This window comes from Triturus cristatus, chromosome 2_2 (genome assembly GCF_964204655.1).
Source record: "Triturus cristatus chromosome 2_2, aTriCri1.1, whole genome shotgun sequence".
Lineage (NCBI taxonomy): Eukaryota > Metazoa > Chordata > Amphibia > Caudata > Salamandridae > Triturus > Triturus cristatus.
Window position 1 is genome coordinate 1,091,151,111 of NC_140582.1, and position 27,139 is coordinate 1,091,178,249.

At 44.7% G+C, this 27,139-nt stretch overlaps 1 protein-coding gene across 1 annotated transcript in view; it reads right to left on the reverse strand.

Annotated features, from left to right (window-relative positions):
* CHMP3 (charged multivesicular body protein 3) overlaps window positions 1–26,619 on the reverse strand; it is a 107,788-nt gene extending 81,169 nt beyond the window's left edge. The window contains exon 1 of the mRNA XM_085642630.1: window positions 26,462–26,619. Within this exon, the coding sequence (XP_085498756.1) occupies window positions 26,462–26,506 (45 nt within the window). The 5' untranslated portion in view covers window positions 26,507–26,619. The remainder of the gene's footprint in view (window positions 1–26,461) is intronic.
* Between the last annotated feature and the right edge of the window lie 520 nt (window positions 26,620–27,139).

A 27,139-nucleotide genomic window follows, 5' to 3' on the forward strand; every position in this document is an offset into this window, starting at 1 on the left:
CTAAAGAACACAACTGGCTCCGCCAAAGTGAAGAAAACTCAGTCAGCTAATCTCCTACCAACAACCAGGGTACGTTAATCTGTCAATCAAATCGATTGGCATGATCTTTAGTCAGCAGTTTGTGCACTGGGTATCATTCAGCTTTTATGAAAGCCTTATATCTAAAGGCCAAAGCCAAGGGGTCGGGGGGAAGCAGAAGTATGTATTTCCAGGCATCACACAATGAGAATGAAAGGCTTGGGCCCTTGCTTATCAACACATTTTGTGATTACTTAGTTGCACTCGCAGAAGCCTTGAACTACTTTTTATCTTGCATGTGCAATCACAGAAAGGTGATATTATAGTCAAATCCGTCTGACCATGGCCCATAAGGCGCAGTTCTCCCAGAAATTTGGTCTTGCTGGTTATCGATGGGACCTGAACGTATGAACCAGACCTTTGATCTAGAGATGGGAAATCTGGATGGCTGCAGAGAAGATCCAAAGCCTTAGGATTATCAGACACCCACCCTAATGGTCTTGCTCCTTCTTAAAAATATGACGCACAACATGAAGGGTATGAATTCTATTAGGAACAAAGGAAAATTAGATTCATTATTTAAGGAACAGAACATGGACAGAAGAATTGGTTCTCCAATCCTGGGAATTATCAAAGACTTATAGGATATGCATATGAGGTGGGCTCCTATCACATCCTTGCCCTAATGTAAGTTGATTTCTTCATTTGCACAAGAGAATGTGCCATGTGAGAGAAAATGCATGTGATAAAAACCAAGATAAGGAAGAGGTCCCAGGTAGTGAAAGTATTAAATACTTTTTCAGTAATATCCTGCGAGGGGATGGGAAGTTTAGAAAAGACAATGGCGGAACAGAATCTTCTAGCGAGTGTGAAGACAAAGGAAGATGTCTCATGACAGTAAAAATCCTTGAGTGCTTGTGGACTGATTGGCATGGTGAAGGAATGCCTTCCCTGTCAAACTTGCCACAAGGGTATACATTATAGATACTTATTATAATAAAATAATACATTTGACTAGGAAGTATTTTTCAACATTTCTTCAAGGATAATTCTTTGAAGCCTACTAGAAATGTTTTACTTTCCTGCAATGGATTACAGGGTATACATTATAGATACTTATTACGATAAAATAATACATTTAGCTAGGAAGTATTTTTCAACATTTCTTCAAGGATAAATCTTTGAAGCCCACTAGAAATGTTTTACTTTCCCGCAATGGATTACATTTCATACAGTAACGGTTAGAACATTGAAAAGGCCCAAACAAAAAGGAGGCTTGAGGAGGAAATTCAAAGAGACAGCTGTGCACCTTCCCAAGTCAACGTTACTAATAGAAGTGTGTGCCTCTCTCCACCTCTAGCCATATCGAATTAGCCCCCTATCTGGAATGAGAGATGCGAGTGAATGGAGTAACATATATTATCATAGGACGTTGGGACCTTAAGCACAATGTGTGGAATCCTAATCACTGAACATGCTCTTTGTAGGACTTGATAGCCATTAAATGTGGGGTGATACAAAGGATGCAAAGTAGAATATGGAGTCAGAATGGTCAAGGGTATACTTAATCATAACTATTCCACAATCCACTCCATGTAATAACCAACCAGTGTGTCCTCTAGATTGTGCAGTGTGCGTTCATCTACATTACTCCAAGAGACACCTCCTGCATCCTAACCAAAATTACACTTGGGTTCTCACTCTAGCAAACATTAAAAACAATGACTGAAGATTGCCATTAGCAGCTCTTCCTATTATTCACTGGTTAACATGTTTCCGCGGAAATTAGTGCATTTTCTGCAAGTAGGCGATGGTCAGTGTCAAGAAATTGTATGTTTCTCCATAGCAGTCCGCTCAACCTCAAACTACTGTGAAGAAGACTACAAATTCCAGGACCTGACAACCTACAAAATGATGTGTTACAGTAGTCACTCGTATTTTTCGTGCTAGATTATAAGCACATTAAGAAGGCTCCTGGGATAGCGCTAAAGTTTGCCACACTTTTCATTTAGAAACTGAAAATGGCCATAGCTCATCAGCTTTATCTAATTTCTCAAGTGGCACACTCACAAGAACACTGGATACAAGAAATCCTACATAAAGGAGACATTGTTGCTACAACAATATTGACTTAAAAAGAATGAAAGGAAAACTGACAGCCAGTGAGCAAAGACATGTGCAAGGCCAGGGAATTTTAAAATGCTGCATCAAAAATATTAATGGAAAAAGGAAATGGAGAAACTCTTCCTCTCCAAGAAACAGGAACAACCCAGAACCTTTGTAGGGCTAGATTTACAATTCATAGACAAGAGAATTCTGTATTTGGGGGCTGTATTTAAATGCACCACAAGGCCATAAAAACAATAAAAGTGCACACCAGTAGGCAGAGGAAAGAGATCAAATAGCAGAAAGATAACAAAAAACGTAACTCTTCAAGCAGGACCAAGGAACACATGGGATATGATCCCTTGTGACCTAGTGCCTCACATGACCAGCTAATATTAAAATGTGACCTAAAAAAGGCTATAACCTAGATATGAGCATCTTCACAAAATGAGGTTCACAGTAGGTTTTTAGGTCTCACCTATGCAGCGCACATGCGCTGCTTAGGAGACCTTTAGCCGTCGTTCTGCCTTTTTTGAAGCACACACTCATGCTTGTGGCGGCATACACCTTGAGGTAGAGCGCAAGGGCACGCCACAAGCACGAGTATGTGCTTCGAAAAAGAGCAGACTGCTCTTCCAAGCGCGCGTGCTTCTCTCCTCGCCCACACGTCCCGGCCACTCACGCCGCCCTTTCCGTCTCCTTTTTGCTCACGCTTCTTTTGTTCTTGTTTTTGATTGAAGTGTTCTTAAAATTTGAAGAATGAAACAGAGTCTTGGAAATGTGTTGCCTCATATACATGTAGACATCAACCCCCATGGTTTCAGCTTAATCCTGCTACTTTAAACTGAGACCTACCAACATTTGTCAAAGATAAAGACCTTCCCAAGGGCAGCTCACAGACTTGAGGGGTGTTCGGCAAACGCACATAATCCTACGGTCCGCGAATCGATACTTGCGCATATTCGATTTGGCATTCAAAAACATGACTTCCCCAACATGTTCGCTATCGATACAGTAATTAATGTTTTGCCTCAGTGCGCGAGTTGGGGAGGAGCTAGTATTTGTACATTACATCTCCTAAGGGAGGGAATGGGGAGAGAGAGAGAGAAAGAAAGAGAGAAAGAAAGAGAGAAAGAAAGAGAAAGAGAGAGAAAGAGAGAGAAAGAGAGAGAAAGAGAGAGAAAGAGAGAGAAAGAGAGAGAAAGAGAGAGAAAGAGAGAGAAAGAGAGAGAAAGAGAGAGAAAGAGAGAGAAAGAGAGAGAAAGAGCGAGAAAGAGCGAGAAAGAGCGAGAAAGAGCGAGAAAGAGAATTGCCCTGCATGTGCTTCGTGCTTACTCTGGTCTGTTTTACTGCGGGCGTCTTATGCGGCGTGGACACGCTCAGGGCACGCTCGCCAGACACCTGGCTTTGGGGTTGGAGCAGTGGTGCCAGACACCCCTGGCTCCTCTAAGTTACACATCTTTCACTTGACGCAGGATGATTAGTTACACACACACACACACACACACACACACACACACCTCCTTGTCCCCACATCCACCCATCTGACTATTCATTAATTTGTCCCTTAGTGTACTACACTCTCCGACCACCGGTCTCTGCAACCAGCTGTCTGCTTCCCTCCTTTGTTCTCTTTCTCTCTAGCATCTGCCACTTTGTCAACAAATCTCTACCCTCTTATATCATCTGCTCCTTTTATCCATCCATCCATTCATCCATCTATCATGTTCAGTAGCATCATTCATACATACGCTCTTCATAGACCATCCATCCATCGTCTTCAGTAGCATCATCCATACATACACTCTTTATAGCCCTTCGATCCATCGAATCCATCCGTCCGTCCAGCTGTCCATCCAGCCATCCTGTTCAATAGCATCACATGGTCAGGACTGTCGTTGAATGGCCACAGGGAGATAGCTTTAGGCTGAGGAAAGACTAAGAATTAGCGGGTTTTTATCATACAGTTGATGAATGGGTAGAAGAAATTCTTTATTTGGCCAAGGTGCAGGTTGACTAACAAGCATTTGCAATGCAATAGGTCTCGTATTTACGCGAGTTTAAGCTATTGGCATTGTAAATGACAATGCGTTTTATTTATGTTTCAAAAACGAAAACATAAATAAAAGGAATTGTCATTTACAATGCCAATAGCGTAAACTCGTGTAAATGCGAGACGTGTTGCATTGCAAATGCTTGTTAAACAAATCTCATCAACGCAAGGACTCTGGAGCATTAGATCTAGCATAACAAAATAGCTGATCAATGGTTTTTCCCCTGCTTCTGAAAGGTGGGTGACTGGGTCTAACTTTCTGGCATTATTCAAGGAAAAATCTGTCACAGGACATTACAAAATACACCTGGAGGAGTGTGTGATATAAAGCATGTCACAGTGAATGTGAGGAAATAAACTCCTGCTAATCTGGCCAAGGGAAGACAAGCTGGTTAAAAGAAACTGGCAGCTGGTATACGACTGCATACTAGTGGTCAATTTCACTGTCCTAGTTTTGCGATAGCACCCACAATCAGTGATTAATTTTTGGAAAAAATAGGTGCTGGTGCCCAAGGCTCTAATCAGAAGCCCGTGGTTAGTCTTATTAAATGTAGGTTGCCATCGGACAAACTATACAAGATAGACCCGAGTCCTGCACCAGCATGCCCCAAAAGCAACGCACTGTGTACCAAGATCAAACACTACTGGTAGGAGATATTTATGTTTTTGTCGCAAATGATGCATGTGAATGAAATCCCTAAAACCATACGGTGGTTCGCAGCGATCGCCCTCCTACTTGCAAAGCTGGTGATTGCAGTACACTGGGGAAGTAGACAGATCCCTACACAAAAAGCATGGCCCAACAGTTTAATTCACTGTAACACCAAAAGTGACTTACAACCGATAACATCCAGGCCACAAGACATGTGGCAACAACTGAGACAGTATCTCCTGGAGATGGCGGCCACCCAACACCCCCAGTCTCAAGAACAGGGCGATATATCGACAACACACGTGAATGCGTAACACATAACTGAATGTGGGGACGATGGGGGGTGGGCGAGGATGGAAGCCCCACCAAAGCGGAAATAGAAGAAGAACTTATACTAAACCATCAAAACAGAAAATATCTGGTAAGGCTGTATATCTAAATTTGAGACTAGCGTTAGCTGCAGGGGCACAATGTATATAAATGTACCGCACATATGAGCATCCATTGCATGTAAAATCAGAACAATGTTTTTTTGTTGTTATGAAAATTATAACTTTTTTTTTTTTTAAATGTAGGTGTGACGAATACAGAGGTTGTGTAGTCTTGAATCCACCTTATGTTTCTTCAATCTACTATCAGACACTCTCTGCTCCTTTATCTCACTCCTACTTTCTCACGGTTTTCAGTCTCTCTCTTCATCCTTCTTTCCGGTTGAAAAATGGCCCTTTCTGCGGGGTCACCCCTACACTTTTTGCCTTCCTCCTCCACTTTTTTTGACCTCGTTTTTGCTGACCTTAGGACTCAGAGCATTTTACCACAACTAACCAGTGCTAACGTGCATGTACTCCCTTCCTAAAACATGGTAATATTGGTTCATCCCCAATTGGCATATTTAAATTACTTCTAAATACCTAGCAAAGTGAACTACCTGTGCCCAAGGTCTGTAAATAAAATGCTACTAATGGGCTGCAGCAAATATTGTGCCACCCAATTAAACTGCCCTCTAACCATGGCTCAGGCCTGCCATTGCATAGCCTGTGGGTCCAGTTTCCACTGCCATGTCGTACTGGCAAACTAAACCTCTTTCCAGGCCCAAACCTTCCCTTTCAATACATATAAGTCACCCCAAGGTAGGCCATGAAGAACACAGATGGCAGGGCGCAACGTATTTAAAAGGCAGGACATGTCCTATTAAATTTTAAAAGTCCTAGTAGTGAAAAACTCCCAAAGTCGTTTTTCACTACTGCAAGGCCTAGCTCTCCAAAGGATAACATTGGGATTAGCTTATTACATCTTATAGGTGTAATTACCAATCTGGAAGAGATACTCTTTTCAAGTTTGGGGTATCTGAAATCACTTTATAGGCACAAGTTATGGTTTTAAATTGCAATTCTGAAAATGTCACTTAGAAAGTTGGCAGTTTCTTACTTTAGCCATTTGGTGCCTGCTGCCAGTCTCTGATTACTGGTCTAGGGAGGGTGATAACTGGGCTCTGTGTATTCCCCATATACAGCCACACACAATGTGAGGTTAGCTGTGACTTGATGGACCATCCTGGGAGGATGGGAGGGAAGAGCTGGACCCAGCCTCACTTATACTTCAAAGGCCCAACTGGCCGCTGATACCACTACTTCAGTACATTTCTGGACCTGTGAAGACTCTGCCAGAAAGAGGGACTGTTGTGCTGCTGAAGGACTGCCACTCTGCTAGGCTGCTGCTTTGCTTGACTCCTGCCTTGCTTTGTGTACTGCTCTGCTGCCTCCTGTTCCACTGCCTGGTTGAGAAGGACTGGGCGTGCATCACTTGAACCTAAAGTGACTCCAAGAGCTGGCTGCCTGGCCTCCTGATCTGAAGTCTCATGGACATAAAAGACTTCCAAACTCCCTGCTTCTACACCTGGACCCTGCAATCTGTGAGTCTGCCCTGCCTGTGGTGCCACCCCAGTCCTAGACCCTTGGAAGTAGGCTTAAGATGGTTGTTCCAGTGGAACCGGCGCATTTTCTGTAGAATGGACGCATTGGCACTACTGCGTGGATCAGCACCAATGCATCGGCGCTACTGCGCTGATCGGACTCAAAGCATCACCTTCATAACACCCCAGAGCAAGATCCTGGCATTCCCATCGACAGCAGCCTCAACAAAGAAACTCTATATCGCAGCTTCCCAGCTCGTCTGAGCCAATGCATCGCCTCAACTGCACAACGCATCCTCGACACCGGTCTTCGCATCACAAGCCCCATCAACACCTCCGTCATCGCATCAGGGTTTCTCGCCACATCGTGGAGTCGGCGCATCGCCTCTGCTGCGCAGTGCATCCTTGATCTGAACCCAGGCAACTATAAGCAACCTCGTATTAAGGAACTTTTGTTCAGCTGGCCTAACTGGGTCTCTCTACCGGCACACGCTCGGCCTGAACTTTTGACTTTGTCCAATTGCGGCGCGACCAGATATCTTATTCTAGCGCTTTACGTTTCTTGACTCTATTTCCACTTAGAATCTTTCAAAATCAATATCTCAAGTCCTACTTGGATTTTTATCATTGTGTTCTTGTCCTATTTATTAAAATCAGAACTATTTATCTAACTTGGTGTGGTATCTTTTTGCGTGGTGTTTTCACAGTTTTACTCTTTGAAGTGTTGCATAAATAGTTTACACACTGCCTCAAAGTTAAGCTTGACTGCTCTGTGCCAAGCTACCAGAGGGTAAGCAAGGGTTAATATAGGGTTGCCCAACACTTACCCTGACTAGGATTGTAGTTGCTGTTTGACAAAGGTGTACACCTCAGTCAACCAACAACCACATTTCCAACATATTCCCTGAATTTGTGCTTTTCCTCTCTTGCTCTAGGTTAATGTGTAGGGAGAAAAAATAACTGCCAGTCCCCAAAAATGAGTGCTGGTGGGCCCCACCGGCAACCACCAGCTCAAATTAAGCACTGCCCACAACATTTTCTTGACATTCACAACAAAGGTTCACCTGGATGAAAGAAGACTTGTCTCCAGACATTGAACTTGCACTCTCTGAGAACTATGCATGCGTTCATCTGGACCAAGAGGGATTAACTGGAGGAGGACTTGTTATCGCTTTAAAATACAACCTTTTATGCTCTACTCTTTAATTTGAGGATTTGAAAGGTGCGGAGGCTTTGGGGTTTTGTATATCTTTCTCCACACAAAGCTCCTTTGCTGGGGCCTTAATTTACTGCCTTCTAACCCCGTGCTACACAGAAAAATTAATTAATTCCCTAGATTTGGCTTTAGCGCCCAATGTGATAAAGTATGCAAACTTGATGATCCTAGGAGATTTAAATCTCAGACAGGCAATGAACAAATGGCTCCTTGGGGTTCGTCCTTTGGCTGTGTTGGGAGTGCTGTCCCGGTTGCCTGTTCTTTTCCAGCAACTAACTCACCGCCTCGCGGCCCCCGCTCCGCGGGAGCCGCTCGCAGGCTCAAGACCGTGTCAGGGTCCTGGTCTTTTTGGTCCCCTGTTGTGCATAGGAGCACCAACGCGTCTACTGCAACCACCTTGCAACACACAAGCTCAGAGGCGGGACTGCGAGGACCAGCCTGCTGAGCGGCACTGATCGGCCGCAGCTGGTCCTCTTCCCGCCCCCTCCACCTGTTTAAAACCCCACGAAGACTGTGCTGCTTGGCTTCGTCCTTTGGCTGTGTTGGGAGTGCTGTCCCGGTTGCCTGTTCTTTTCCAGCAACTAACTCACCGCCTCGCGGCCCCCGCTCCGCGGGTGCCGCTCGCAGGCTCAAGACCGTGTCAGGGTCCTGGTCTTTTTGGTCCCCTGTTGTGCATAGGAGCACCAACGCGTCTACTGCAACCACCTTGCAACACACAAGCTCAGAGGCGGGACTGCGAGGACCAGCCTGCTGAGCGGCGCTGATCGGCCGCAGCTGGTCCTCTTCCCGCCCCCTCCACCTGTTTAAAACCCCACGGAGACTGTGCTGCTTGGGTTCGTCCTTTGGCTGTGTTGGGAGTGCTGTCCCGGTTGCCTGTTCTTTTCCAGCAACTAACTCACCGCCTCGCGGCCCCCGCTCTGCGGGAGCCACTCGCAGGCTCAAGACCGTGTCAGGGTCCTGGTCTTTTTGGTCCCCTGTTGTGCATAGGAGCACCAACGCGTCTACTGCAACCACCTTGCAACACACAAGCTCAGAGGCGGGACTGCGAGGACCAGCCTGCTGAGCGGCGCTGATCGGCCGCAGCTGGTCCTCTTCCCGCCCCCTCCACCTGTTTAAAACCCCACGGAGACTGTGCTGCTTGGGTTCGTCCTTTGGCTGTGTTGGGAGTGCTGTCCCGGTTGCCTGTTCTTTTCCAGCAACTAACTCACCGCCTCGCGGCCCCCGCTCCGCGGGAGCCACTCGCAGGCTCAAGACCGTGTCAGGGTCCTGGTCTTTTTGGTCCCCTGTTGTGCATAGGAGCACCAACGCGTCTACTGCAACCACCTTGCAACACACAAGCTCAGAGGCGGGACTGCGAGGACCAGCCTGCTGAGCGGCGCTGATCGGCCGCAGCTGGTCCTCTTCCCGCCCCCTCCACCTGTTTAAAACCCCACGGAGACTGTGCTGCTTGGGTTCGTCCTTTGGCTGTGTTGGGAGTGCTGTCCCGGTTGCCTGTTCTTTTCCAGCAACTAACTCACCGCCTCGCGGCCCCCGCTCCGCGGGAGCCGCTCGCAGGCTCAAGACCGTGTCAGGGTCCTGGTCTTTTTGGTCCCCTGTTGTGCATAGGAGCACCAACGCGTCTACTGCAACCACCTTGCAACACACAAGCTCAGAGGCGGGACTGCGAGGACCAGCCTGCTGAGCGGCGCTGATCGGCCGCAGCTGGTCCTCTTCCCGCCCCCTCCTGTCACTCCCCTTGATAATCTGCCAAAGCCACGCGCACGCGGGACGCGCGCGGGGCAAGGGCCCGGGCAAAGAGCGGGCCGTTTGAGGCCGTTCGAGGACATAGAGGACTGGCCTGGCCCACCCACCTTGGTTCTTGTTATCTGACTCGTCCCTTTTCCACCAGCAAGTACATTGTGGGTACTGCAATTCAAATATATCATGAGTACACGGGGTAGTCGCAGTAAAACTGCAATGGGGCTGAGTAAGCCCAGCGGGACATTGGATGATTTCCTTGTCAAGACTAACCTAGCAATTGATGCTGAAATCACTAAAATGCAGAAGAGGGTGTCAGTTGAGCTTGATGCGGCACGTAGGCTTTCCCAGACCTTTGCTAATTCTAAAAAATCTTCCCTAGGGAAAATCGCGTCTGCTGCCTCTCCACAACATGCTCCTTGCCCTCCCTCACTGATAATCCATGCCGATGTTCACCAGGCTTCCCCACCTCTTTCCCTTCCATTAGAGTCTATACCCACCTTCACTACTGTGCCCCCCAAAACTTTCGAGGGAATCGCACCCACTGGACTTGGAACTGCCATTGTCTTGTCGGATAGCCCTGACCCCCCCGACCTTTCTCCCCCAGTAGCAAAAAATAAAAACAAAGATGGCCCAACCCTAAAAAAGAAAAACAATGCAAGATCTGCTTATGCCCGCAAAAAAGCAAAAATTGCAAGGTTGCAGTTCTTTAATAATAGGCGAACACTACCCACCACTGGGGAGACCATACAAGCGCCAAATTTGGATAACCATCTAATAGGGGGGGACAGGGAACACAGCAATCTTAACGTAGCCCTTGACCCTATTCAAGGGCCTCTCCCCACATATGATGAGCAACCCAAAGAGGGAGGGCAAAGTGAGTCAGGGAGGGATAGAGACAAGGGGGGTGATGACGAAGATTTTCTTAAGATAGTCTGGGGTACATTAAAACAATTACTGTCACCTCTGGAAATCAGACTCTCTCGTATCGAGAATAATCTCCTCGAGATGGATAAGACCTTAGTCTCCCTGGCCACCCTTAGCCTAAAACAACTGGAAGCAACTTATCCTCATATTGCTGAGAGTACTCCTCAGGAGAATGACGATGGTATTTACCCGGCTCCAGAAATTAACGTCAGTTCCCTTGCCCCTGAAATGCTACCTCCGGTCTTGTCCCTACCCCCATCAAAGCCAACCCCAATACCCAAACCCCGCTCTAAGCCAATCGTTCCCCTTCCCCTAATACCAAAAGTCACAATATCAGTGGTAAAAGGCCCCGAGAACCAGACCTTACCCAACCCTATCCCCAAGGCCGCCCATAAGCCCAATAAGACTAATATCCCCCCTACTGCGCGCATAACCAACCAGTACCATGGCCGCCAGAACTTGCGTGGGGGCTACATTGATCTTCCTCCTGACGCCGGGCCCTATGTCGTCATACTGGCTGGTGTACCACCACTTGACCCGCTTTCTATGGAGACCCAGTGGTCCCTAAAGAATAAGGTGATTCACTGGCTCAACATCAATAGACAGCTCCCCAATACTGTTAGGACTAGAGTTCTAATGGTTAGGAGAGTACCATGGGTGGGTCGTACCCATAAATCCATCCCTGGAGACTGCATAGTGGTCTCATTTGCAGACCCTCATACAGCCCAGCACATCACTATATGGGATTCACAGGATACTGACCAACCTATTGTCACCAGACCCCTTACCTTTTTCTATCCTCCAAAACAGACTTTTGAGCCACCTGGGGCTTGGTCAATAGCCCACAATCGCAGATGGAAAGGACATGGGGATGGTTGGCAACCCTTTAACAACGGGTGGGAAGGAGCACCCACTATGAACAGGTTTGAATGTCTGGATCAGGTGGATTGACTGGGAATTACTGTCGCCCCAATCCTTACCAACGCCCAAAATCCCCTAATGGAAACTGTCCCGAGTGAAAAATTAATGCCCATACCCCAAGTTCCAAGCAACATTGGGATAGGCCTAAACCCCCTTGAACAGCACCCTTTTACTGCACAGGTCAAACTACAGGCAGACCCTGCACACCTGCAAGTTCGGATAGGCACAACGGGGAATGCAGGGCATCATCCACAGGAAATTAGAAACCCAATGCACTCTCTCCTTTCTTGGAATGTTGCAGGCCTCGGTAGTAAGATCACCCACAAACTTTGGCTAGAGATTGTGCAGAAGCATGGCATCCTATGCCTACAAGAAACCTGGCTTATAGAGGAAGTGCACATGTTGGGCTACCGAACCTTCCATTCCCCAGCTGTGCCATCAGCCCAGGGTCGCAACAAGGGGGGCTTGTGCACATATATATCTAACGTAGCGGACGTAAAAGCTTGCGATTTCCAATCCAATCAGTACTTCCAAATCATACTACTTAAATGGGGCACTTCGCATAAGGTGATTCTCGTGAATTTTTATAATAATTTGCCAATTAGTGAGGTGGAATCAAATTTGAATATTATGATCCATCATATTCACAAACTGAGAGATCAAGGTTCGGGGGATCACATAGTGTTGTGGGTGGGTGACTTCAATTGTTCCGTCTGTCCGTCTTCTGAGCTAGGTTTGTGCGGCCTGTCAGATCTCGGGGAGGACGGTCCTCTGCACTTCTCCCACACCAATATGGGGTCTCTTCTTAACAATGTCATATTTATCTTTGACCTCACCTTCATTAACCAGGCATGCTCCCCCCCGGTTCCCTTTGCCCCAACGTACAATGGAAGAGGTTGTAAATCCACAATCGATTTCGCCTTGATATCACCCACCTATTCTGACTTTATAACCTTCTGGGAAACTGGGGATGACCCCATGAGCGATCATTATCCCATTACCTTCGGGGTAAATCTCATGGAGGGCAAAGTAAAGGAACCTAGTAGGGTTCTATATCCATTTGAGGTTACCCTATCTAAGACCAATGGGTATGTAATTAAATGGGAGAAAATGAACCCAACATCCTTCTTTCAAAACTTCCTATCCTCTTGCTCCACGGACATACTTGCCTGCTTAGAGGAAGATACTGACCCAAAGAGTATCATGGTTGCTTTTTCTAACATTCAGCACCACATAAAAAATGCACTGACTAGGAACTGCAAAGACAAGGGGAGGCATACTCGTGGGTGGTTTGACTCTAGATGTACATCTACACTGAAAATCTTAAAGAAAGTTTTGTCTGCCGACCCAAAAGATAGAGTTCAAATTCGTCAAGCGAGACACGATTATAAGCTGGCAATTAAACAGCGGAGGGCGAAACTGAAGCAGGAGGCCTGGGAAGCTTTGGGGGAAGCCGCCAGGAATAAGGACAGTAATGCCTTTTGGAAAGTCATAAGATCTGTTTATAACTCAAAAGACAGAGATAATTCTGTAGAAGTGGCTATAACGGCTGAGCTCTGGGTAGAACATTATGGTAATCTTTATTCCAACAGCACACAGGGTAATGTCCCGAACCCATGCAAGGTGAATTCACCCCCAGATAGCATAATTCAGGATAACCACCCAACTGTCTACCCAGCACCTCCTTACCCCATTGACCTGGTATTCACCACACTAGAAGTGGAAGATGCCCTTAGAGAAAGTCCTTTAGGTAAAGCCCCCGGCCCTGACCACACCCCAGTGGATCTCTATAAATCAGAACCGGACTTTTGGGTTCCCTTGTTAACCAATGTATTAAATATGGGAAATAAATGCGGTTTTATTTCCACCTGGTCGGACGCAATCGTAGTCCCCATATTTCAAAAAGGGAATAGGGACGACCCGGCTTGTTACCGTCCAATATCGCTATTGGACGGACTCATGAAAGTTGCTGGCAGGATTGTCCTTAAGAGGATACAACACTGAGAAGAAGAGAAGAAGGTTATCTCGGAGTTCCAATATGGGTTCCGAAAGGGACTAGGGACATTGGAGCAATCCCTAAATTTGTCCCTATTAGTCTCTAAATATACGCAGGCCAAAAAAGGGGACTTAGTTGTTACCTTTGTCGACCTCAGCTCCGCATTCGATTGCGTGGACCATGCGATGCTCTGGTCGACACTGGAAGACATCGGGGTGGACTCAGCGATCCTCACATTTATCAAAGAACTATATAGAGAAGCGGGGGCCAGAGTAAGATTTGGGACCCAGGGGCAATGCTCACAAAAATTCGCCATAAACAGAGGGGTGAGGCAAGGCTGCATACTTGCGCCCTTGCTTTTCACTTTTTACATAAACTCTATCGCTGAAAGCTTAATAACTCTGTCAAGCGATTATCCGGCTGTTAATGGTAGGCCTGTACCCATTCTTCTATATGCCGATGACGCGGCAATTATGTCTAGGACAAAAGTAGGTTTGCAGAGAGCTGTAAATGAATTTTCATCCTACATGGGTAAAAGAAATTTAAAGGTGAACATTTCCAAAACTTTCTCCATGCCCTGCTCCCAAAAGAACAACAGACCATCATGCTCAATATATTTAGATCAGCAAAAGATTGCCATCACAGACACTTTTTGCTATTTGGGCATTGTGTTTGACAGGAGGGGAAGGTGGAAACACGCAGTGTCAGCTAGGAAACTCGCCTTTAGCCGTGCCATAGGCGCTTTAAGAACCTTTGCAGCCAAAATTGGGGGTAAACCCATTCATGAAATGTTACAGATTTACCGGGCAAAGTGTATAGCTACGGCCACATATGGCGCAGGACTCTGGGGTTTCGAGAATGTGTCCTCATTACAAACTTGCGAGAATATTTTCATCTGTTACTTACTAGGTGTGTCCAAAACCACGTCGACTTTTATGACTCATATTGAGACCGGCGTCAAATACCTTAGCGACATCATAAAAATATCACCTTGTTTGCTTTGGCATAAGATCTGGACCACAGAGGAGTGCAAATTGAATAGAAACCTCATGAAAGACTGCATGGCTTTGGACGGTGTAGCAAAAGTCAAGTGGCTGCGATATGTACAAACGATGTTCTCTAACATTGGACACTCTGAATTTTACCACGAACCAGAGACCCTTCAAACCTTGACTAGACCGGCCCTCAAAAAACTATTATCTATACACTTAGAGAGTGCTAGATGGGACACTGAGAAACTTAAAGGCACAACCCTGAGTTATCAGCAAATCACCCCTACTGAAGGCTTACAATCTTACCTTGGGCTTGAAAAAGCACCCTATGCTCGCATGCTTTTAACTAGGCTGCGCTTAGGGTTTTTCTTCCGCTTGGTCACTTTGCCGAAACAGAATGACTGGGCCTCACTGAAATTAATATGTCCATGCGACGACCATTCAACACAAAGTAACATTCACATCATGTTCTTTTGTAATCTGTATACCAGCCCGAGGAAATTATTTCTTCTACCCTTACTTAAACGCTGGGGAATAAGAACATGTAAACCTGCATATTTAAAACTTTTGCTTTTAGAAGATGTGGATGTCATCTTTGCTGTTTCTCGCTTTTTAATGTCAGTGATGAAATTTAGAAACTCAATGAGTTAACTAATACTCGTTAATATTGACTGATTAGTGTAAAACGAGGCCCCTCATCCAAATGACTGCTGTAGATTTTAACTTTTGGAGAAATGTTTTATCCATTTTGGTAATTTTGTTCATATGAAAACTGTTCTTAAATTATCCGCATAAATTGTATTTGTATGCTTTTATGATTTATTGATAAATCGAATAAAGCTTATATTTGATTTGATTTGATTTGATTTGATTTGGCTCCTTGATGCCGTGAATGTTGTCGCCCCTATTGAAGTACAAGTGAAAGAGAAACAGAGGCTAACTCCATCAGCCCCATGGAATTCATATGAACTTTCCTTAGAAAGAAAACATTGTAAAAGGCTTGAAAATATTTGGAGAAGGCAGTTTCTGGACAGTGATAAAGTAGTGTACAAACAGGTTCTTGTCAAATATAACAAAATCAAATTAGCAAGAAGTAACTTTTATGCTCAGAAAATTGGAGAATGCCAATAAAGGGCCCAAAGGAAATCTATAAAATTGCGTCCCTCTTTATGGACGCAAAAGCACGAACTCCACCTTTGGAATCCAACCCTACTTTATGTCAGAGGTTAAGTGAATTTTTTTAAACAAAATGATCAAAATTCCGCCAAACATATTAGCATCGCACTCTACCAAGCCCCCCGGAAGATGCCCCCATGCCTTCTGCCTCCCCTCTGGAAAATAAGCTTCTTTTATTTTTACCTACGGGCAGAGAGGAACTGACAGCCTGCATCCTGACCTGTAAATCTGGTTCGCCCCTGGAACCATGCCCCCCCCCAACATTCTGAGGCAAATTGTGGATACTATCTGTCCAGTATATGTTGATATATTTGGCTCTTCTTTGCAGACAGGCATAGTTCCTGACATATGGAAAAGGGCCTGTGACATTCCCTTATTGAAAAAAAACGAACGCTGACAGTAAAGTTTTGTCTAAATTTAGACCGATCTCTTTCCTTCCTGCTGCCTCTAAAATTCTGGAACCTATTTCTAATAACCAACTCTCTGAGTTTGTTGAAACTCATAATCTTCTCCACTCTTCCCAATCTGGTTTCCGTGCACGTCACAGCACTGAAACTGCCCTATTGGAAATCATAGAGTTCTTAAAGATGGCACTGGGCCATGGCCAAGCCACCGCCCTCGGTTCATTAGACCTCGGAGGCATTTGATATGGTCTCTCATGATGTTCTGCTTCAATGTTTGGCAAATATCGGATTGGATGGACTGGCCCCAAAATGGCTCAAGTCCTTTCTAGCGGCTAGATGAAGCCACATTGTCCAAAGCAAAGCCCCTCAAAAGCAGAGTACCCTAGAGACCAACATTGAGTCTCACGCTGTTTAACATCAATATGTCCCCACTCACCGCTCTGGTGGAATAAATCAGTATTAATATGTCATATGCAGAGGACACTCAGCTTATGTTCCCATACAGGGGTGTCTTGGACACTGCTAAGGAAACTTTCCCTGCATGTATGAGAGTGGTTCTGGGCTGGCTTAGAGATAATCACTTGCAATGTAACCCTGATAAGGCCAAAATTCTCCTCTTCTGTCCCAAACCAATTCCAGGTTGGACTGGATACTGGTCTAATGACAGTCCAGCCTCCCCGCTACTCACCGCTCTGGTGGAATAAATCAGTATTAATATTATGTCATATGCAGATGACACTCAGCTTATGTTCCCATACAGGGGTGTCTTGGACACTGCTAAGGAAACTTTCCCTGCATGTATGAGAGAGGTTCTGGGCTGGCTTAGAGATAATCACTTGCAATGTAACCCTGATAAGGCCAAAATTCTCCTCTTCTGTCCCAAACCAATTCCAGGTTGCACTGGATACTGGTCTAATGACAGTCCAGCCTCCCCTCTACCCACTCAAATGGCTAGAAATATTGGGGGTAATCTTCAATGACCAACTTTCAATTAAGTCTCAGGTTCTTTTTGTAGTGAAAAGTTGCATCTCGATTATGAAGGCACTTAAAACATTTTTATCCTTCATTCCATGGGAAGCTCGAAAAACTGTAGTTGAAGCTTCCATTCTATCCAGATTGGATTCTTCAAATGCCCTATACCTGGGCCTACCTTCCTTCCTGGCTCAGGGTCTTCAGGTAGTGCAGAATACGGAAGCTCACCTTCACTTTAATCTCCCTAGGAGTTCCCCGACATCTTCCTATCTTAACCCTGTTATTGACTGGAAGCCAGTGAAGCAGTTTATGTTTAAAGCCTTTGTGCTTGCCCACCATGCTTTCTACAATAGAGGACCACATTACCTCAATTCGAGAATCCAGCATTGCCAGCCGGCAGGGCTTTGCACTCTGGAAAGGCTCATCTGATATTGGTTCCTCGCTTTAAAAAAGCGAGGCACAGCAGCGCATCGTTCTTGGTTCGTGTGGCCAAACTCTGGAACCAACTCCCCGTTGATCTCAGATATTTGTCAAATGAGATCGCCTACCGCAAACTACTAAAACCTCACTTATTCAGTCTTTAATCTCAGATTTCTCTTTAATTTCTAATGGCTCTCGAATGTTCCCTAGCTACATATCTTAGCAGAAATACTCCCTAAGTAGCTGTGAACTCTAAGTCATGTCATCCATTCATTCATTAATTCTGAATTATCCTCAACCTTTTACTGCGATGAGGAGTAAAGTCAGGATTTAGGAAAAATGTTAATTCATTATTCAGTCATCAGTACAGCAGGCTGTGTCGTCATCTATGAAAAATATATTTTTTTTTTAAACTGAATTAATGAAGCAAAATTTGATTAACAAAAATTCTTTGGCACATTCTGCAGGAGAAGGCAAAAAGGGAAAAGCGCAAAACATCTGAACTAAACCTAAAACACATGCAACTACCAATACTACACCTAACAAAGATGATGCAGCTAACCAGAATTTATCTTCTGGTGGTTTTCAAATGGTGCATGGAAGTTTTCCGCACAAATGAGGGCTGTGCCCCTTCTGGGCCTCCTGCTGAAGTAGGCATTTCTACTGCTGATAAAAAAAAACACTCTTTACCCCCAAATTATAGCCCGTGGCTTACATGATACAGAGTACAACAATTATTGTCAAGACTCTGATGATGATGCCTCTGCTAATCAACGCCATGATTCAGATTTTTGGTATGGTCCATCAAGTAAAAAGATTAAGCTAACTTTCTCCAAAACTGTGAAATTCAAAGTCTAAAATGGCATTGAAGTCAGGGAGCCTGAAGTTAATACATCACCCTAATTCCATGGCATGGCTTCCTACAAACCTTGTAGGCATTTACATATCAAATAGATTAAGACTGGTTCTGGACAAACAAACTGGATCCAACTTAAAATCTGAATCTCCTCAGCCTTCTTTACAGAACAGTATCACAACTCCTACAACAGATCCAACCATGTTCATTTTCTAGTCTAAATTAGGCCTGGGCGGTAAATTCCGTTCCGCTCGCGGAATTTGCGGAATTTGCGTAATTTCGCGTTCCGCGGAGAACGCGAAATTGCTCAAAAGTCTGATTTTCGCGATTTCGTGAAATTTTTGCTTGTTCGCGTTCTAAAAATGCGTGTTCGCGAGATATTTCTCCCCGAGCACGCAAACAGCAATTGTGAACAGGAAAAAAGCATCGCGAACAAGCAATTCCGCGTGTTCGCGAAATTTCTGCGTGTTCGCGGAGATTTTTTACCGTTTCGCGGAGATTTGCGTAACGCAATTACGCAAATTCCGCCCACCCCTAGTCTAAATTCGGCAAAGATTCAAGAAAAGGTGAAGAAAAACCCTGTTCGAATTGTCAGAACAAGATATTAGACACTATTAGACCATTAACCCATATTTTAGACCTTGCAGAAGAAGACAAGCTAGAAAATTCTACTATTGATGTAGAAGAATTATCTATGTGGACTCAGCAGACAATTTGTCTTTTGGAAATGGCAAAGCCTCTATGACCCATGAGAGAAGGAAAGGCCTCCTTCTAAAAATCAACTCCAAACTAGCAAAACTAACTACTGTGGATGCCAGAGTCAGGGCATATGGAATGTTCTTTGAAGACTCATTTATAATAGAACTCAACAAATACGTCACTATGTTTGCTTATTTAGATAAAGCCCAAAAATCTCTCAGGAGAGTCTTTGGAAAACAGGTTTTTGTCAAGTCCAGCAAAAGAAGGAGTCACTTTGGTGGATGCTAGTCCAGATTTAAAAATTACAGATGCTCCAACTTTTACACTCAAGACTGGAGACCTAGGTTCTTCCCACAGAGAGTTAGGAATTTCAGATCCCGTGGAGCACATGCACAAAGAAAACCCACAGCTAAGTCACATTTCTGCACTTCATATTGTAGGGGGTTGGTTAAAAAAAAGTTTCTCTCAAATGGCAAACTATCACCGCAGACCCTTGAGCGCTGTGTACAGTTAAGCATTATTCCATCAAAAATTATGCTACACCCTTTCAAGAGTTTCTTTTCAAACACTTTAGTGTTCAAAGAAGTTCTATCTCTTCTGCAATCAATCAATCAATCAAGTTCAAGCTGTGAATCAAGTAGGCCAGTCCAAAGTTGTGTAGGGCCTTGTATGCATGGGTCAAGAGCTTGAACTCGCATATTTTCTGGTTAGGGAGTCAGAGGAGTTCCCTGAGGTAAGGGGTGATGTGGGTTTCTCTAGGGAGGTACAGGACGGGTCTGGCTGCGGCATTCTGTATGACTGTATCATCATAGGAGGTGGGCTGCCAGCCCGGTGTATAGAGAGTTGCCGTAGTCCAGTTGTCTGGAGATGAAGGCCTGGGTGATAGTGTGTCTTAAGCTTTGGGGTAGGCATTTGAATATCTTAAACATACGGAGGATGAAAAAGTAGGAGGAGAAAGTAATAAAAGCAACTACCCTTCATCCATCCAGTTTCTTAAGTACTACTTTTCTAGTTCAAAAGAAAAACAAAAAGATGTGTCAAATTATAAACCTAAGATATTTCAATCAGTTCATAGTCTACCATCATTTCAAAATGGAGACTATAATTCTTATAAGAGATCCCTCTTAGGTGGGGAATGGTAGGTCAATTTTCATCCCTCCCATTCGGATCATTATCAGCACCTTGGTACTTGCTTCACAAAAATACATGAAATCGGTAGTCGCAGTCCTCAGATATCTGGGTATTTCCTTGACTATTTATCAAAACGATATTTTATTAGTGGCCCAGGACATACAAATCTCTACAGAAGCAAATGCTTATCACATCTTCAAGCGTTAGGCTTCGTTCTCTATCAGGAAAAATCCATTTTGAATCCTTCAAGACAAATGGAGTTTTGGGGTTTTCTAATAAATTCCGAGACTTCTACCCTATACCTTTCCCAGTTCAAAAATCAACGGGACAAAATTGGACATTTTCAAATTCTCCAGATCTCATCCATTTCCACAAGAACTCCAGCGAGAATTGTAGGTCTTCTCTCATCAATACAAACTATTCTTCCAGGGCCACTTCATTCTCGAGCCCTGCAAAGACTGAAAATCCGCCACATCCGTAGAGACTTTGACCAACTAGATTTACAGCGGTGGCTAGACCACTTAGATGCTTGGAATGGCAGAACTGTTTTTTCATTTTTGCTCCAGATCTAGAATTAAACTCACATGCACGTCTGCCAGTTTGGGGTTGCCCAATGTGGTCAATTCTTGACTGGTGGTACATGGTCACAAGACAAGTTCAACATGCACATGAATTGTTTATAGATGCTTTCAGGCTCCTATGCAATTTGAAACTTTGTGAATAACAAGATACGTTGTTCCATTCTCCGGCATATTGACAATCTGGCAGGGGTCAGACATTTAAATCATCTAGGAAGGGAAGATATAGATTAGCATGGGCTGGTTGGTCAAACTCGTGTTTGGGAAGGTCTATTGACCCGTTTTCAGTCAGTCAAAGTCAGGTTAATAGCGAACTTCACGGCTTCAAAAACTAGTGATGGTAAAATGAATCAATATTTATTAATCAAACTCGAACATATCCTTTTGTATGCAGCCTTTTAAAAGTAGTAATATTTTTTAAAGGGAGTAAGATTTTTTTAATTCTCCTTTTCCAAAGTACAGTCACTTATAGGATGTTAATTTGGTGCTTATCGTGTTTATCAGTTGGTCAGCAGATACTTCTTTATTGCTTAAGAGGATTTCAGCTAATCGTACCATGCTTTTGTGTTTAGTTTCCGTAAAATGTATTTCCGATGCAAGCGCATTAGGCATTTCGGCTACACATGTTAAACTTGAATAAGTATTTTAATGTTAGAAAATTAACTAAGAAAAACTATATTTCTGTTTTCTATCCTTATTTCCCATACCAACCACAATTATGTGTGGGTAATTGTTTAAAGGTCTGTGAGCAAAAGACCAGCCCTTTCAGAAAGTCCTTTGATTCCCAATTACTCATTTCCATCAGAAAAACTCACAAACCAGCTTCTTCTCCAACATACCTAGTTGGATTGAATGATAATGTCCATGGCTAGTATTGACACTACCATTTTTGGAGCCCATTCCACTCTGGAGCAATGACATCTGAAGCCATTTGGGCTCAGTCACGTTTTGAGGACATTCTCAGATAAGCAGATTGGTCCAATAATATCACATTTTGTACATTCTATTGGAAAGCTGTGGACACACCAACTTCATTGGTAGTAAACATACTTCAAAATAGCATAATACGAGTCTACATCTTACCATAAAATATACAATTTCCAAGTGTTTAATGAAAGATAGTTTACATTTTATTAAAGACACGGAGGCAAGTATTATCCCACTGTGAGAAAGTGCCATCTTTCTTGCATGGTATGCCCCCAATTTTTGCTGAATTGCTGAATGTACTTTGACTGAGTGTGCCCTGGACTCCTGCCAATCAGGTGCCCAGGGCCTATGTTCTTTCCCTAAAAACACAAAACCCAAATTGGCAAACCCTGGCCACATGTCAGCCCCTGGTAAATGGTACCCTAGGTTCCCAGGGCCTTGTGACCAGGGAAGGCCTCTAAGGGCTGCAGCACTCATTGTGCCACCCTTAGAGGCCCTGTACCCTTACACACACACTGCCCTTGCAGGCTGGGTGTCTGGGTGCAAGACAAAACAAAGAGTCGACATGGCACACATCCCTGTGTGCCATGCCCATCACCTACACTGCCATGGCATATATCAGCCACCCCTCTAGCTGGGTGCCCTATGCCAATGGTGTGGGCAGAGGAGCAGGAACCCTGTGCCCCTACAGTACCCAGGTCCATTCCTGGGCACTGTAAGTGCATTGCTGCCATTTAAGAGTACATGGTGCGGAGAGCTTGTCAAACACGAACTCCACAGCACCATAACGGCAACACCGAAGACTGAGAAGTTTGGTATCAAACTTCTCAGCACATTAAACCCACACTGATGCCAGTGTGGGATTTAATGTACCAAGCACCCCAGAGGGCATCTTAGAGATGCCCCCTAAAACCTAACCTACAATCCACGTCTGTTCTGAGGCTGCCTAGGCTGCCACACAGCAGACATGTTGCTGGACCCCTGGGTAGGAGAGCCCCTGCTCTCCTGGGCCTGCAACAATGCACATCCTGGGCGAGGTGCTAAATCTCCTCCCCCAGAATGGGCAGGGGGAAGCTTCAAAGGCATGCCGCCTCTGTGAGCTTCCCCAGGCCACTGCAACCCCCCACTCTGGCGGGAAGCTTGGCCGGAAACCCCAAATAAGGACAGGGGATGTGCCAGCCTGCCAACCCCACCACTCAGGTGGGGGCGGTGAGGTGAAGCACATCTCCGGGCTCTCGCCATCTTGAAGATGGGAAGTCCTACCCTATCAGGACTAGGCTACTGCCCCCCTCCCACAGGAGAGAGGCAGGATAGGGGGTGTGCCCACCCCAGGACAGGGACCCATTGGTCCCCGCCCTTCACCTACCTGTAACGTCCCTAAATCTAGTATTTAGGGGCACCTTGAACCTTCCTTCCCCAGATTCCAAAATCCGAAGAAGAGCTAGAAGAAAGAAGAACTGCCCTGCAGCTGCTAAGAAGAGGAAGACACAAACTGCTTTGGCCCCAGCCCTACAGGCCTGTCGACCCTCGAACCTGCTCCTGCTCCAACCCGGCATCTCTTGTAGCCAGCATCCTCACAAACCCCGGAGGACCTGGCTACCTTTTGACTCTAAACCCCTGGGACTCCCATGAGTAGAGGCTCTACTCAAAGCCTACTTCTAATCTCTGGCAGCAGCCCGGAACTGCGAACCCAGCACACTCTCCACCAGCCAAGCCTGGCCTGTGCCGGAGTGAACAAAGACCACGAGGACGACCCCACGGCGACTGTGACCCCGAGTCCAGCACCCAAGGACCTCCCTCGACACTCTTGAAGAAGCATGCAGCCTCAGAACAAGGTGCCCCCCCAACCGCGATCAACAGAGGGTAAGATTTCCCGACACCAAAATGCACCCCTGCACCCGGCACCCCGCGGCCCCCTGAGCCCAATCCCGGGGTACCTACCTATCCTCCAACTACCCAACTTACCTCTCGAAGTGGTGGTGGCACCTGAAGAATCTTCGTCCCCGAGCTTGCAGTCTTTTTCTAAACCGGAGATTTCCCATTGAAATCAATTGAGCGCCCGAAGGCTCAAAAGCACCCTGCACCCAGCCGCCCGAGTGGCCCCGGCAGTGCAACCTCTACACCTATCTACTTCCCCACTTGCCCTGAGTAAGTGACCAGGAGCCCAGCTCCCACAGCCGCGTGGCCTGCTAGTCAGCAGCCACCATCCAAGGCCCCCCTACCTCTCATAGGATAACATTGGGCCTAACTCTCTCTGCACCCGGCCGCCCTTGTGCCGCTGAGGGTGAACCAACTGTACCTACCTGACCCTGGGGGACCCCTGAGTCTATGCCCAGAAACTCAACTCTGCCAGTCGAGTACTTACCTTTAAACCGATAAGTCAATTTTCTTCATAGGGTAACATTGACTGGCTTTTTCCTGAAACTTCTCCTAAGTGTGGACTTTTCAAATCTTAAAATATTCACCAAAAATCAGCCGAGTAACGAAAACGAAAATACTCACCTGCTCTTAGGTGAGCTCCCAGTGCTGGATCTTGGTGCCCAGCACTGACTCTGAAAAATACTTACAACTGTACTTACCAGTAACCCATTTTTCTCCCATAGGAAATCATTGAATGTTTTTCTGTGAAATTTCTTCTAAGTGTCAATTTCTGCAATCTTTAAATATTCTTTAAAAATCGTATAATATCTGAAAAAGTAATTACTTGCCTGTTTTGGATAAAGGTCCCAGTACTGAGTCTAGGCACCAAGTACTGGATTACAAAAGTAACGAGAACATACTATACCTGCAACTTGAATTTACTGCCATAGGGAACCTTTGACTGTTTTCTATGAAATATTTTCTAAGTGTCAACTTTTAAAATAGCAAAATATTGTCTAAAAATCATCATAGTAATTAAGTCGACTTTTATCACTTGATTCCAAGTACTGACCCAGGACTGAATCTAGGATCCTGTACTGGAATTCCAAAAGTAATCTGTGGCAAATAACTTGAAACTTCCATTGAACTCAATGCATTATTGTGTTTAGAATTGTGTTGCCTATTGCAACCACTTGTAACTTTCTACAAAAGTCAATTGCATATTGCAAACGTATTTATATAAAGCATCTCATTCTGAGAAAGTATATTTTAATACCTATTGTTGGTTCTAAAATAAAACAAGCATATATTTTTTATATATAACCCATTGGCCTAGAGTTCAGTTATTGAGTGTGTGAGACCATTTGCTGGCTGAGTGTGTGCAACAAATACTTTACACTGTCCTCTGATACTGCCTTACTGCTCGACCAAGCTACCACTTTAGAGAGTAAGGTTATATCTACCTTTAGCCTCTGCCAAACCACTGGGGACTCTGTACACCCTGTACCTATTTGGGAACAGTATATACAGAGCCACTTTCTCACACCCACCACTGTTTAAATTAAAAATTATCTCCTCGTTTCTCATTTTAGTGCCAACCAATCAAACAAATTCTGTTTAATAAGATGTTTTTGGATTACTTCAATGGAACTTCGATTTACCCAAGAAGTACCTGTACTAAGGATCATCAGGTTGCAGCAATATCCTGCAGATGTCCAGATTCCAGGAATGTTTTTACATACTTTTCCAAATAACTTTTTACCTTGTTATTACCTACTTCTATAGTTGTTCTCGGTCTACTATTACTACATAATGCTTAGTTTGCCTGACAGTAGTCAAGATTGATATTATATGTATTCCTGAATGCGGATTGGTTTTCCTTTTGGTACTACTGATGTTTCCCAAATGACCTGTTTTTCCTAAACCTTATGTGGGAAAGGAGTTTACAGATGTTCTTCATTGCTGCTGCTGAAATTAAAGCAAGGTTAGAGAAACATATTACTTGCCTCCGTGTCTTTAAAAACATTGAAACTTTACTTCATTAAAACACTAGAAAAAGCGTTATTATCGTCAATAAATCCTCACTCAGCTCAGAACCAATAGGCAAAATTCAGAAGACATTATCAATCCATAAGCAGTTGAAAATGTTGCTGTTCATACCCACCATGCTAGCTGTCTTTTGAGCAATATTGGTTTTGACAGCTGCATTTGCTCTCCCGATGACTTTTAAGTCATAGTGTGCGCGCACCGCACAAGTATGCCCATTCAAACAAAACTTACCGACAGTAAAAATGTGGTGGCCATCCGTTTGGCAGGACTTCTGACACTTACACTCAAACAGTTGATAAGTCAAGTAGGACTACATTTTTAGGAACTGGTGACAGACCGGGTCTGCACCTATATTGCACAATGTATTGTTGTATATACACCAGGAAAAGGCTCGAGGTGTACAACTCAACTCATATTTAAACCAATGTTCTGCATTTCTGGGAACAAAGAGCAGAATATACAATTCAATGATACTGGATGGATCTGATGAGTTTGATAGAATTGGGAGAGGTACAGATATTACGAACGTTTGGATTAAGATGGGTTTTACTGATTGTAACCATAATTTGTACAGGCAAGCCATTTCTAAAATGCGGGAACAGCACTTTCGGTAGAGAAAAAAGACTTTAACATTAAGAAACATGCCTATCGTGTATGTGGGACGTGTCTGACCCCGTGCTACTAAATGCCATTGTTAGGAAGCTGATAAATTATGACATAGTGCTGCTCCCTGTCATACATCACATGCAGAAATGGGCCAGCAGTGACGTAATAACTCAATCACAACAACCTGTTCCATTCACTAAACATCCACTCCAAGCCCCTGCACCACACTGTAAAGGAGGCTGACGGGACATACCATTTCCTTGGGAGGGCGATCCTGCGTTTTCCCGAACAGCCCCATGGCCGTGACACCAAAGTGTTTAAATCTCCTCCAATTACAACAAAACACCTTCCTGGGGCTGAGTGAAACCACCAGTTTCACCCGCAAGTCCTTTGCACTTCCGCTATGGGTACATCAGCTGGGCGGGTCAGCAGACACCTGACAGGCCATGGTGGCAGCCATCATGAAATGGAGTAACTCCCGTGAGGCAGGACGAACACGCAAATAATGGGAAACTGCCATGGTCAATCGCTATTAACAAATACGTTATAGCACTGAAAGGAAGTACGAAGAACGTTCCAGATCCACAACAGGCACCTCGGGTGTTTTGCAAACACTAAGAAAAGTTGCATATTTATATATGCGTGCCACTGTTACATATTAGAATCTAACTGTTATGTTATAATCTAAACAAATCACGCGTTTTAGATGAAACAGAATTTAATAAACTATTACTAATTCGTCAGTTGTATATTAATAGCGAAGAGATGTGTTAGTAGGCGTTCCATTTCAATATGGCCGCCTCATTTCAGTCACTGTTACCCGCGAGCTCATCTTGCTATGGGAGAATAGGAAGGTCTAATTCTAAAATCATGCTCAAAGTCGGTGATGCAGTCGGCCCTATGGAGAAAAAAAATGCATGTCCTTCCTTAA